The 13089-nt window shown below is 41.9% G+C and overlaps 3 protein-coding genes and 1 long non-coding RNA gene across 5 annotated transcripts; 2 read left to right on the forward strand and 2 right to left on the reverse strand.

Moving 5' to 3' along the window:
• Positions 1-326: 326 nt before the first annotated feature.
• LOC146236636 (uncharacterized) lies at positions 327-2009 on the forward strand. Its single transcript, XR_014741003.1, has 3 exons — positions 327-462; positions 840-1046; positions 1281-2009. It is a non-coding gene; the product is annotated as an uncharacterized LOC146236636 (long non-coding RNA).
• Positions 2010-3490: 1481 nt separating this feature from the next.
• Positions 3491-5076, reverse strand: LOC146236637 (actin-like protein 7A). The gene has a single exon (XM_084686597.1). The coding sequence runs from the start codon at positions 5074-5076 to the stop codon at positions 3805-3807; it is 1272 nt and encodes a 423-aa protein (XP_084542723.1). The 3' UTR covers positions 3491-3804.
• Positions 5077-5523: 447 nt separating this feature from the next.
• On the reverse strand, positions 5524-7897 carry aptx (aprataxin). Of its 2 annotated transcripts, none has more exons than XM_084686599.1 (8): positions 7761-7897; positions 7375-7511; positions 7218-7264; positions 6787-7110; positions 6497-6556; positions 6149-6375; positions 5793-5896; positions 5524-5704 (listed from the first exon to the last, which is right to left on the reverse strand). In XM_084686599.1, the coding sequence occupies exons 1-8, from the start codon at positions 7823-7825 to the stop codon at positions 5550-5552; spliced, it is 1119 nt and encodes a 372-aa protein (XP_084542725.1). In that variant the 5' UTR covers positions 7826-7897; the 3' UTR covers positions 5524-5549. The 2 variants fall into 2 exon arrangements, with proteins under 2 accessions (XP_084542725.1, XP_084542726.1); XM_084686600.1 differs by having other exon boundaries at positions 7636-7853.
• Positions 7898-7900: 3 nt separating this feature from the next.
• dnaja1 (DnaJ heat shock protein family (Hsp40) member A1) lies at positions 7901-13008 on the forward strand. The gene is made up of 9 exons (XM_084686598.1): positions 7901-8038; positions 8379-8528; positions 9000-9189; positions 9304-9408; positions 9775-10002; positions 10757-10871; positions 11060-11175; positions 11302-11402; positions 11544-13008. The coding sequence occupies exons 2-9, from the start codon at positions 8397-8399 to the stop codon at positions 11769-11771; spliced, it is 1215 nt and encodes a 404-aa protein (XP_084542724.1). The 5' UTR covers positions 7901-8038; positions 8379-8396; the 3' UTR covers positions 11772-13008.
• The last annotated feature ends 81 nt before the right edge of the window (positions 13009-13089 follow it).

A 13089-nucleotide genomic window follows, 5' to 3' on the forward strand; every position in this document is an offset into this window, starting at 1 on the left:
AGTAGGACCTAAAGGCAAGGACGAAAGATGCCTCAAAACACCTCCAAAAGCGTAATTGGATGACAAATTACCAATATTAATCTAATCAAAGGAGCTGTAGAATAGGCTAAATAGACAACGATAAATGACAGTAATTACAATACAGGCTAAGATGCGCTTCAGTTGTCCCAACAACAACAAAAAGCAAAGAAGAAAATGGTCGCTGCAAAGATCACAATGTTTGTACTAGGCCTATTTTACAACGATGCTTTTGATTTTTTTTTGAATATTCTAAATTCCATTACTTCAAGAGAGGTAGGCCTTAATGCTGTAAAAAAAAAAGGTCCCACAGTTTCAAGTTACCCCTACAAGCTCAGCTTTACTTTCACCTATAAAAAGATAAAACACCCTGCAATTCCATATGACAGAAGTTTGCCTGTTCACTGTTCAGACTCCTCAATAAGTGTTCTTTAACACCAAAAAGTAAGTAGACCAATGTTGAATTTGCAGCATTTAATTTACGTAGCATGGTCTTGTTATAAATGTATTTTTGTTCAGGACTGTGGTTATTTTATGCCACTTTTGTTTGTAAGCATGTTTTATAATGCATAACCTTCAAAAAACTATGAAAAAATACAAAAGTTTAATTCATAGTCGATGTTACTAGTAGTAAATGAAAATGTGTACAGTATGCGCTATATGTATAAAGACATCACTGCTAGATTTGTACTGTGGCAACGTTGAATCAAAATTGAGATCAATCTCTTAAATAAGACACAATGAAATTATTTCATAACTACCTTTAGTAACATCTAAAACCTTTAAAATTGTTTAGTAACGTTTAAAAACTCTGCCCAAAGGTTCAAGAATAATGGATGCAACAGTCTTAACGCTCGCACAGGGAAAAGTCCCATATGACTTTGAAGTTGTGAAATCATTTGAAGATGATTATGAGAAGAGGATGAGTATAAAGGGGCACCTTTTCCTGACACCCACTGGCTCAAGCTCATTAGCTTACCATGCTGGAGTTTGCTGTGAAGAGGATGAAATCATCCATCTAACTCAAAGTAAGTATCTCATAAAGCTTTTGGCTTTGTTTGGATAATATGATTATGAATAGGATTATACAGTGCTTGCACGGGGCCTCAATCCTTTTTATAGTTGGGCATTGAATTCAAGGGATCTTATCAATAGTCTAACAGAGTTGATATTATAATTTACATTTAAAGGTAGGATAGGCAAGTTATGTGAACCTAGCAATTTTAGCTTGATATTTATAACCTTATTTTTCTCTCCGACAGACACAACAAGCTCATTTGGATCGATGGCATGCTCTGGTACTGGAATGTACTGCAAAACAAGTGTGAAAATGTTTATAAGTAATAATGGAAAACATGAGAAATTCATGATCTTGAAAAAGAATGGCTCACGTCCTTCTGATTTTGACGCAAGGGTTAGAAGAGCGATGAATTCAAGAAAACCGTATAACCTTTTAACTTATAATTGTATCCATTTTGCACTGGAACTCATTAGTTAAACAGTATTTTGGCAATTCATTAACACATATCTTCCAAGTTTGAAACCTACATTTTTTAAAGGATTTTTAGAAAATGATGATGCCAGGTGATTGTTTTTTGTAAGTTTTTGTCTAGAGTTGTTCACATAAGATAATCAAAAAGGGATTCCGACTTTAAAATAAGGATCTTGTATCTATAATGTACAATGTTAGTGTGATGAACATGATTCACCACCACATTCCAGAAATGATTTTGTTAAGAATTTCTTCTAAAACACATGAAATGTTATCTGTATAAAATGGGCTTTCTATGGGTATTATTGTTAAAAAGGGCATTGTATTATATTTTAAAAGACAGTTATATATCTGTATGTTCTACGATACCCTGACATTGGCATCACACTTTTTTTGTTTTTGTTTTTTGTTTTAAATTGATTTTATGTAAAGCACCTTGAGCTACAATTCTTGTATGAAATGTGCTATATAAATAAAGTCTTACTTACTTACTTACTTACTTACACTTAGTGTTTCTTTTGTTCAGTTACAACAAAACTCTTTCACTTCATGCTAGCTCAACTGTCCGTTTGCTTTCCCCTGTGGCCTTCCTGAATATCACTTTAGTTTTACCAGTGTATTTGGACACTTAGTGTTTTGTACTTCTGTACAGTTAACTGATTTGTTGCACACATTTTGACTATATGAACTATGCAAACTTTGGATGTAACTAATGGCATCATGTGGTTCAAAGTTAAATAACTAAAACAAATACTTTATTCCTTCCCATTGAGTTCTCCATCACAATCTTTACATCATTTAGGAAATGTGATCAAATATTATCTTGAAGTAATATGTTCTGTATTATAATTTTGTACTCCTGTTCAATGGAGCTTGGAGTATTTAAAACTGTTCATAATTGACAATACATTGTATTGGGGTCATTGCAGGAACTCAAGTGACAGTGAAACTTCAGAAGTCTGAAGTTAGCATCTATTTACAGTAGATACAGAAGCACATCCACTACCACTCTCAAATAGGAACCTGACATGGCCCATAGCATTTCAGTCAACAGATAACTATAATAAGCTAAATGCCAGTTTCAACTTTGTCATCACTGTATAATTAGAAACATTAGCAGTTTAAATGTCTTCTTAACACCATACAGTGTGTGACGTCACGAGAGGCTGGGTCCTGGAGGGCAGAGCCATAGAAAAAGATTCAAGATTCTCTTTTTCTATGGCTCTGGGTACTACGTTCCCCGGAGGTGGCTGCAGCCCTGAGCAGCTATAGCTCCCTCTGCTGGGGGAGTGGGGAGCTCCATCCCTCCATCAAAGCGGGGCATTCCCGCACACCTGGGACTGATCAGACCCTAATGACCGAAAGGGTTTGGTTAAAGAGGGAGAGCCACAGTTAAGCGGGGTGGGGTGAGGAGAAGGAAGCCTGCAGAAGGAAGAGGCGGTACAAGTTTTCTGGCATTGTATGCAAGAGTTAAAGTTTTTTTGTTAATTCTGAGGATCAGTAATAAACCCCCTGTTTTCGTTCAACCCCGGTGTCCTCGCACTATTTTGAGCCGTCCCGCTGAAGGCTGTGTAGCCTCTCGTGGCATCACAAGTGGAATAGAGAACCCCACACATTAACATGACAAGACAACAAAGTCTTGATGCTGTAAAGAAAGAATGAAAAGTATAGACTATTACATTGATTTATTTAATAACAACTTTACAAAAGGTCTCAAAACTACTCAAATAGTACTCTTGAGGAAGCAACAGGGTGTGTGAGGTTGTTCTTAAATAGCTGCATCTAGAGTTTTATATAACCTTATTGCCAAAACTCCACAGAGTAGTGTCACAGTATAGCCAGGTAAATGTACCATACAGTAAGATGTGTAGTGTAGCCTATGTTATTAGTTAACAGATTAAAACATATATATACTGTATACATTCATAGGCATTAAGGCGTGATTGCAAGCGCAATCATTATTTTATTTTAAACCATCATTGTATGCCTTGAATTACTTGATGCAAATAAATGTAGTGGTCTGCTTAATTACCTTCCAACTCCATCCAGCTGAAATTCACTCACCTCACGCACCCCACTGTGGCCAAGTATTACCCCTGTTTCAGAAAAGTTTCGAGTATTTTGAGTGTTTTGTTTTGTAGGTGTACAGTTTCACGAGTCCTGAAGTCATTAAAACTTCCTGCTAGACAAATAAAAATTATGCATTTCAGTTGCAAATTCAAATAGAATGCATCACTACACAAAATGACTAAATTAGTAAAAATACATATGTTGTAAGTGTATTTTAATGCAATTTAAAAACACTTTTGGTAAATGACAAAAGCACCCCTCTCTTCGTAGTCTTGCCTCTGCACCCAAAGAGACTGAAATGAGTCAAGTGAAGCCAGGATGGAGCCTCCAAGCCACACTGCATTCTGTCTCTCTGGAACAGCCACCACGGTGGCAGAGCTCATAGGCACCAAGTGATCCATTTCCCACTGCAGTCTTTCAGGAAACCCTCTGAACATTGTAGACCCTCCACACACCAGAATGTTCTGGATTATATCACTCTTTAACTGGATGTCACACCTGTTGACACTGTTCATGATCAATGTTGGTAGGCCTGGCTCTACTGACCCCAGTAGGCTGGGCTGGAACAAGGCCTCGGGGCACAGGTACTTCTCTTCATCCAGAGTGAGGGTGGTCCCGTCAGGTAGGCTGTACTCCACATGACCTGGGCTCCTGTCTGTGTTGGTGTCCACAGAAACGTAGCAGGACTTCCTCTTGATGTCATCCAAGAGCTTGTCATCAAACCCGCAGCTGCCCGATACGGTTTGGCTCGTGTTCTGGAACAGGCTGATCAGATACGTGTTCAGGCTCTGCCCGCCGTAATCCACTCGGCCGGTCTCACCGGGAAGCTGGTAACCGTTATGAACCGGGACGACGTGTGAGGAACCGTGGCCACAGTCCACTACCAAACCAGTGGTCTTTCCATACGAGTACACAGAAAGCACCGACTGCTGAGCAATGTGCATCGCAGGCGTGCCTAAGGTCTCAAACATGAATTCGGCAAATCTTTCCCGGTTGCTGGTTGGACTCAGTGGCGGGTCAGACAGTAATATAGCGTGTTCTTCAATGGGAACGTGGAGTTCAGTGTCAAATACATGTCTGACAAGCTTCTCCAGTGCATCCCAGTCTGTCACAACACCCTTATGGAGCGGGTTAACCTTTGGGTCTTCCGCAGTTCCTTTGCCAACAAATCCCATTTTATAGACACGCCGTCTGGGTTCCATACTCACCAAGCTCGGCACTTCACAACAGGGTCTGGGATCGCCTGCAAATCCAGCTTTGAGTGACCAGGTTCCCAAGTCCAAAATGACTGACTTGGTGCACTTCACTGGCAGGTTTTGAAAAGCATCTGTGTTTTTCTTTGATGCTGATGGTTCAACAGATGAGAGTTGGGTAGTTGATTTTTCCAAGGTTTTTTTGTTTTTACCCCTCAACTTTACTAATTTAGCAAACTTTGCAGGGCCTGCAGTAGGGGTAATGGGGTCTAGGAAAATATCTTCTGCATCATTTTCAGTCATTGTCTTTTTATTTCTGCATTTCACACAGAAGAACTCGCCTGAACTGTAGTGATTTATTTCCTACAAATTGTTTTTCAACTGAAAAACAAAAAAGATTGGTTGTCATAACTGAATCTATTATGACTGCATCTGGCTCAACATTCTACAACTATATCATGTATAGTCCAGTACTCAAGCCACTGTCTGTTTCACAAGGTCATGGTTTGTTCCTTTGAGGAAATAAGACTTACGGTAGCTTATTGTCTTGTGCCAATCCTTAACTAAATTGCACATATAAAAAATTGGGACAACATTTTTTTGAAAATGAGAAATTAGAATTCAAAAACATGTAAATCTTAATGGTCAACATAGTTTGCAGAAACTTTTTACATAATGTAGGTTATATATAACCAGTACTGATATTGAAATTATGTGAAGGGTCATTTCTGACATGAGTGACTCATAATATTAAATGGCCTATAAAGGTAATCTCTTTATTTGGGTAGATGAGACTTGAGGTGGTCCTTCAGCTGTGGTATAGTGGACAGCTCCTTCTGACAGACATGACATCGGATAGGTAGCTTCAGTAAATCATTCATTCCTTCTTTGATTGTAACCTTCCCAGCCTTTTCTAGCGTTGCAATAACCTCTGTGAATGAAGCAAAAACAGTTTTCAATGCAGCAATTAGTAGTTAGAGTAGGAATGTTAAATTTGTGGGGGGGTTTTGCATTCTCACCTTGAGACTCAATAAAATAGTCAGTTGTGAAAGAATTCCAGTGTTTCTTGTTTTTTAAAGAAGGGGAGTCAAAATCCTGGCTGATCACATGGAGGTGGACATGGCTATAAAATAATAAGTGTTTTACTAACCATACAATTCACCAAACACTAATTCTCTACTAATTCTAGACTCAAGCATAAATCCTAATAATGACCTCAACTTGAAATAAGGTCTGTGAACTCCAAAGGGTTATTAAACAAAACATTATGCAGTAATGGTTTGAACGTAACTATTTCTAAGTAGAGAAAAAGATGTGGCATTAAAGATTTGTTTTCAATTTCACTCATTCAATTTAGTTTGAAAGTTTCTCTTACCTCATACTGGGAATGGCATGGTAGCCCAAACGGAAGCGTAGCAGACTGGCATCCGGACACTGCCTCACAATCCTGTCAGCGACCTTTTGCATGTGCTTTAGTAGATCGCAGTGGTCCCTGTTCAAGGCCTTGAGATTGGGGATGGACTCCCAGGGAAGCACCAGCCAGTGGTAGCGAGCTTTAGGGTACTTGTCCTTTATGACAACTATCCTTTCATCTTTGTAAACCTGTCGTTAGAAAATGTCATTTAGAGATGTCCAAATCCCTCTGAAGTGTCAGTATGTGTTTTGTTGTAGCTTATGCTTATTTCTCTGGCTTATTGTGAAATTCCTTAGCTACATTACACACCTGCATTGTAGGATCTTGCATTGAGGCTTTTAGTCCTTGGCTCCAATGGCCTGAAGACTCCTGCAATTATTATTAGAAAATCTTCATCACTGACCTTAGGGATTTACCTACTAAAATATGAATATATGGCTTAACATACAGTATTGTTTTCATGGCAAATAAATCCCATTCCGGTTTGACAATTTAACTGTTCAGAGTAGACCATCTATCTAGGTCTAAAGAATAAGCAGCTTAGAAAAGCATGACAACTTTTAAACACACACACACACACAACAAACAAAAACAATTACCACTTTTTCCGTAGGGTGGGGTGCATTCTTGGTGGGAGGCATCTTGACTGGGTTGTCAGTTGAACAGGGCTTCATCTCTGATTCTCTTGATACTTTACACTTTGGGGCGTCCATGTGCAGTTCACCCTTCTCTGAGCTAGGCTCTTGGGGCCTCTTGGTTCCACCGCTATCCTTGGATGCAGGCAGAGTTCTAGGATCTTCTTTAAACTGGACAACGTAGGCGTATGTCTGATTGACCATGTGGAGCTGTTGTCCTGGCTTTAGTTTCACCTGGTTGCCTCGACCGATCACCACTGAGTCCACACTGCTCGGATTTACCCCCAACTATCAGTATGAAAACACAGAGAGGTTAGGGACGTTTATGTTTCCGTTTTGAGAAAACTAGCCTACTGATAACGGTATTTTGGCTACACTGTCTCAAGGATTCTAACCTGTTTTACACTGACATATCCTTTGTTGCAATCTGCTTTTAGTTCAACTGAAAGAAAGACACGTGTGAGAATATGAATATGAACATCTGACTCAATTTCAGAGTACCGAACTGAAATGTACAAGTAATAATATAATAATAGAAGTGGGGCGGCGTACCTTGCTCTCTCGAACACTTTTTGTCCTTTATTGTAGTCTCTGGACCCCGACCCAAGACGACGGTCTGAAGGTGAGGTAGTTCAAGGGGTTTGTGAACTCCTTCTTTGCTTATGAGCCAACTAGTAGGCATTTTTCCTCTGCAACAAATACAGATCCCATAGCAACATATAACATAATTATTATTAAATAATGACTTCAAATTGAGCAGCCATAGTAAACAACGTGGAATACTTAATATAGCTATTTAGCAAACTAGCTAACCTTAAAACGTGCAAGATGCCTGCTATGTAGCCAATGCTGTGAGCCTAGCGGTTTATGTCTACCACTTCAACTTGGATTTATAACATCAATTTCTTTCAATGTTGTTTGATATCAGCCAAGCATACCTAAAAAGTACGAAGAGAAACCCCACTCTGGATTTCACAAATATTTCCACTACTCTTTGATACATTTACTAGTACGGCAACTGGATGGGGCCATACATAGCGAGCAAACACACTATTATGAAGCAGAGGCTGCAGCTACGTCATCATTAGGGGGCAGGAGCCTTCCTTCAAGCGAATCAGGTTAGACGTTGGGGAGATCGTAGAAGATTCTCGAAGTTCATCATTGTGGAGTTTACAGCTATAGCTACATTTGTTTCTATCGACATTTACTGGCCAAGGTAATACCTTGAACTTTCCTTTAGTTAAGTCGTGTTGTTGATTCGTCATATATACTCAGTAACAAGTAGACTAGCTAAAAGTCACACAGCCTGTGATAGCTTGTCTGGTTACAGTACAGTAGCTAACCAAAAGCAGAGTACGTTAGTCAGTACTAGGTAGCACTAGCTAGCTAACTGCTAGCTAGCTTGTTGTAGCAGTACGTCGCCGGAGCTGACCAGTTAGCAGTAGCAAAACGTTTCTACATAAGTATGGACAAGGGCGAACGTACTCTTTTTGCTTGCGAAATGATGGGCTAATAGCAAACGTTTTTATATAATCATTATTTCTTCTAACCATTAGGTATTCTTAGTGGCAACCATGGTAAAGGAAACAGGCTTTTACGACATGTTGGGCGTAAAACCCAACGCCACGCCAGACGAGCTGAAAAAGGCTTATCGTAAACTGGCCTTGAAATACCATCCAGACAAGAACCCCACAGAGGGAGAGAAGGTAAATTTCATCACAACCACAGTCCTTGCTAAACCGATCATGTGGTATGACGTAATGTAACTCCCTGGACAGCTAGGTTGTAGGTTTACGACCCGAGGTTTACTTTATAGCCGGTTATGTCCAGGACAGATGTAGTGTGGAACAGTAAGTATTGTACATGACGTTGTGTGCTATCTAGTAATAGACGCCTAGCAGCATTGAGATAGCTTCCATGTTGGACTGTTATGGTTCTAGATCCCCATTTCTGTAATCCCCTTTTCACCCCAGTTTAAACAGATCTCCCATGTCCGTTTCCCCCCAGTTTAAACAGATCTCCCATGTCCGTTTCCCCCCAGTTTAAACAGATCTCCCATGTCCGTTTCCCCCCAGTTTAAACAGATCTCCCATGTCCGTTTCCCCCCAGTTTAAACAGATCTCCCATGTCCGTTTCCCCCCAGTTTAAACAGATCTCCCATGTCCGTTTCCCCCCAGTTTAAACAGATTTCCCAGGCGTATGAGGTGCTGTCGGACTCCCAGAAGAGAGAGGTTTACGACCGTGGTGGAGAGAAGGCTATAAAGGAAGGAGGGAGTGGAGGAGGTGGAGGAGGAGGCTTCGGGTCTCCCATGGACATCTTTGACATGTTCTTTGGTGGTGGGGGCCGTATGCACAGAGAGAGAAGAGGTACACACAAGTCGGAGCATCAGACTTCAGAAACAGCAGTTGACATATTACAACAGTTGTGCTTATGGAGGAATTGTCTCTAAAGCTCATGCCACTTTGCTTTCCCAATCCCAGGGAAGAATGTAGTTCATCAGCTTACAGTTTCTTTGGAAGATCTCTACAACGGAGCCACAAGGAAGCTTGCCGTCCAGAAGAACACTATTTGCGAGCGATGCGAAGGTGCCGAGCCCCTCAAATTGTAGTCCTTTGCATGACATTTTTATTCATTTAGAAGACGGTTTTATCCAAAGCGACATACAGTAGTAGTAGTCATAGTTGGAGAAAGTACAGCAGAAGAGGGGGTCAGAAGTTAATCGTTAAAACAATATTTCAATGGTGGAGTCTGTATTTATTAGCCCTCCATGACTACGTCTCAGCTATCAGGCATGGCGAATAAAAAAAATAATAATACGGTATGCATAAATCATCAGCATTCTACGTAGCCTGCAGTGCCAACCTCTGGTCTAGTTATGGAGGAGTTTAGGAAGTGATGGTGGAGAGCAGGACCGCGTGATGGCGAGCACCAATGGCGATGTCTCTCCGCAGGACGCGGCGGTAGGAAGGGCGCCATGGAGATCTGCATGTCCTGCCGCGGGTCCGGCGTGCAGGTGAGCCTCCACAAGCTGGGGCCGGGCATGGTGCAGCAGGTGAGGACCGTGTGCCAGGGCTGCCAGGGCCAGGGCCAGCGCATCAGCCACAAGGACCGCTGCAAAGCCTGCAGCGGGCGCAAGATCCTCAGACAGAAGAAGATCCTGGAAGTCCACATCGATAAAGGTAAAGAGGGAGGGAAGGGAAAACGTCCACTGCATGTTAACATGTCAATAATTGAAAGCTCAGAGGAGCTATTGCAATATTATAGAAAGTCAAAATCTAGGATAGATATTGAACACACAAACCTGTTCTATCAGGTTTGATCAGTGTCTGATCAAACTTGTTGATGAGGGTTTGATCAAGTCTGTAGTAGACTTGCGTTACTGGTTTTGCAAAGTTTCATGTCCAACATCGTCACATTGCTGCTCCTGATGTGGAGTCGCTAAAAAAGGTTAAAGGAGCCTGGACCTCTGTGCTAAAGCTCTTCACTGTATATGCTTGTGTAGCAACACAGGGGGTCATATGTGTAAACTGGTTGACGCGGATTGGTTAAAAGCATGATCCATGGCCGTGTGTGTCACCGTTAGCTGAAAGACCAAGCAGCCTATGGATGGGGATGGTTTGCTGATCGACTGTGGATATCCCAGGTAAAAGCTGAATTGTGCTGGCTGTTTCACCCTCTAGCCCCATGGGGTTGGAAATACATGGTAGACACTTCGGAATCTTTTTAGCAAAGGGTCAGAGTATCAGGACTTGCTCGGTGTATCTCAGCAGGGGTGTGCTTGTTTAACAATGCCCCTCTAACCTCAGTCAAAAACCAGCTTGTCTTCCGAGGGTTTGGTAGGAACTGTGGTTTTCAGTGATGGTGTTTCTGTTCTGTCAGTGTTGAGTAAGCTGGATCTGTGTAACTGAGCGGTTCCCAACTGTTTTGGTGTAGGGATGAAGGACGGCCAGAAGGTAGTGTTTCACGGGGAGGGGGACCAGGAGCCGGGACTAGAGCCTGGTGACATCATCATTGTCTTGGACCAGAGGGTGCACCCAGTCTTCACCAGGTAAGAAAAGCTTTAATGATACAACGAGCAGTGTGCAAAAAGTAACTTTTTCCTCGTTTCACTTCGGTTGATTTGAATCAGAGGATGGATTGTAAACGTGATATCCGTCAAGCGAGCCGATGGAGAAGAATCTCGTGGAAACATATTTAGGAATCGGGCGGTTTATGTTGGGCTTATTTCTCCCTCAGACAAGGTGAGGATCTGATCATGACTATGGACCTCCAGCTAGTGGAGGCCCTGTGTGGCTTCCAGAAGCCTGTCCAGACCATGGACAACAGAACCCTGCTCATCACCTCCCACCCAGGTACACTACCAGCCACACTCTTCACACAGTCCTACAACATTATGGAAGATTTCACCTGGCTTAAATGGCACCTCCGTGTCTGGTTGCTAGTGGTACATAACAGCTTTTGGTATTGCGCTTTCATAGGGGAACTGATCAAGCCCGGCCAAAAGAAGAGTGTCCTTAGCGAGGGGATGCCCTTGCATCGTAGGCCTTATGAAAAGGGCCGCCTCATCATTCAGTTCACGGTAAGAGTACTGTTTCACACACACTTCAAGTGACTGACAGATGTTGAGCGGCGCACAGAAAACGAAAGGGGTTCTCTACTTTTTGTCTGACCGCAGCCTAACACGGCCGTTTGTTCCCCCCGTCCCATCCGCATTGTTCAGGTGGCGTTCCCGGAGGCCAACTTCCTCCCCCAGCAGAAGCTGAAGGAGCTGGAGCGTTACCTGCCGGCCACACGGGAGGCCGAGCAGCCAGAGAGCATGGACGACGACCTCTACATCTACGCCGACCTGGAGGACTGCGACCCCGCCAGCGAGAGGCGGAGCTACTACCAGTCCATGGAGGAAGATGACTACCCCTCAGCCGGGGGGGTCCAGTGCCAGACCTCGTAAACCCCCGCCCCCCCCTTCCACGCCCACACAGAGCCCCCTCCCTCCTTCCGCCTGTCACCTTTGCTAACTCCTTCCCTGAACCCAGATCCCTTAAGGGGTTAGTCCATTCCTGTGGAATCGCGAACACGAGTATCTTTTTCTTTTCTTTTTATTACTCGCTTTTTTAATTAACTTCAAATGCTAACCGTCGCCGATGTGTCAAAGACGCCAGACCAAGATAAGTCAGAGGTGTTTGTTGAGGATTTGTGCCCCTCCGTGGACAAAATTTATCCTTATAATGATTCCTCAACGTGGGATTCGCTGTGATTGTTCGGCACTGTGACCTTATTTAATTCATTTTTTGGATAATATTATTTCTAATTGTCAACCTTGTTGGTTTGGACCAACCTTTCAATGGGTTGGTGCAGAGGCAAGGGCTTTAGGTTGTTGTGGTTACCACATGTGTACCGAGACCTCATTTACTATGCCTAATCAGACTCTGCTGTAGCTAACTCCAGGTTATCTGATGCAGATTAAAATCGGACGGCATCGAGTTTTGATGAGTTGATGATTCAGGTTGTCAACCACCATGCTATTGACAGGAACCATAGAATTGGCAGAAGTTCATTTCAAGGATCTCCATGCTGCTTCGTAACATAACGATGTTCAGAGAGAAAATGTGAGGAAGAGGTTGTAGAAATATTCTGATAAGAACACTGAATAGTGCAATAGTTTAAGTACAGACCGGCATTTAGTTTATTTGTGAAATTTCAATTAGAATTTAAATATGGTATTTGTTGTAAAAACAAAATACTAACCCATGGATCTCATGCACTTTTTTGACCATTTAGTCCCATTACAATATTTTTACTGTTGAACTTTAAATGGATAGAAGATCTGAAGATATTAAAATGTCACTTTTTACCTCATTGGCTCGTCTGCAAGTTGTGAAGCCTTAAAATCTAAACTACGACTGACGAGCAATCATTTCATGTAGGCTAGTTGTATCGGTTGTCATTTGCACGTCTGAAATCAAGCCCCCGAAAAAGCCTAACATTACCCTGGGACTGTTGTTGTAATCAGAAGTGCTAGTATTGATGTTTTTTTAGGTCTTTCAAGACTGGAATAAGTCATCCTCAAAAAAGGAATACCCATGCTAATGATGTTAAGTCTTAACTAATCTATATCTATTGTATTAGGACCAATCCTTTCCCATGTTTCTATATGGTTGTATTTATAATAAACTACAAGAACGTTACTTTTGCAAGTGTTTTTTTGCTGATCATGTTCTCATACATACGATGGGGGTAATTGGATGTGGGTAACTTACTTTAGAGGC

The sequence above is a fragment of the Hypomesus nipponensis genome, chromosome 22 (assembly GCF_054491055.1).
Source record: "Hypomesus nipponensis isolate SF chromosome 22, ASM5449105v1, whole genome shotgun sequence".
NCBI lineage: Eukaryota > Metazoa > Chordata > Actinopteri > Osmeriformes > Osmeridae > Hypomesus > Hypomesus nipponensis.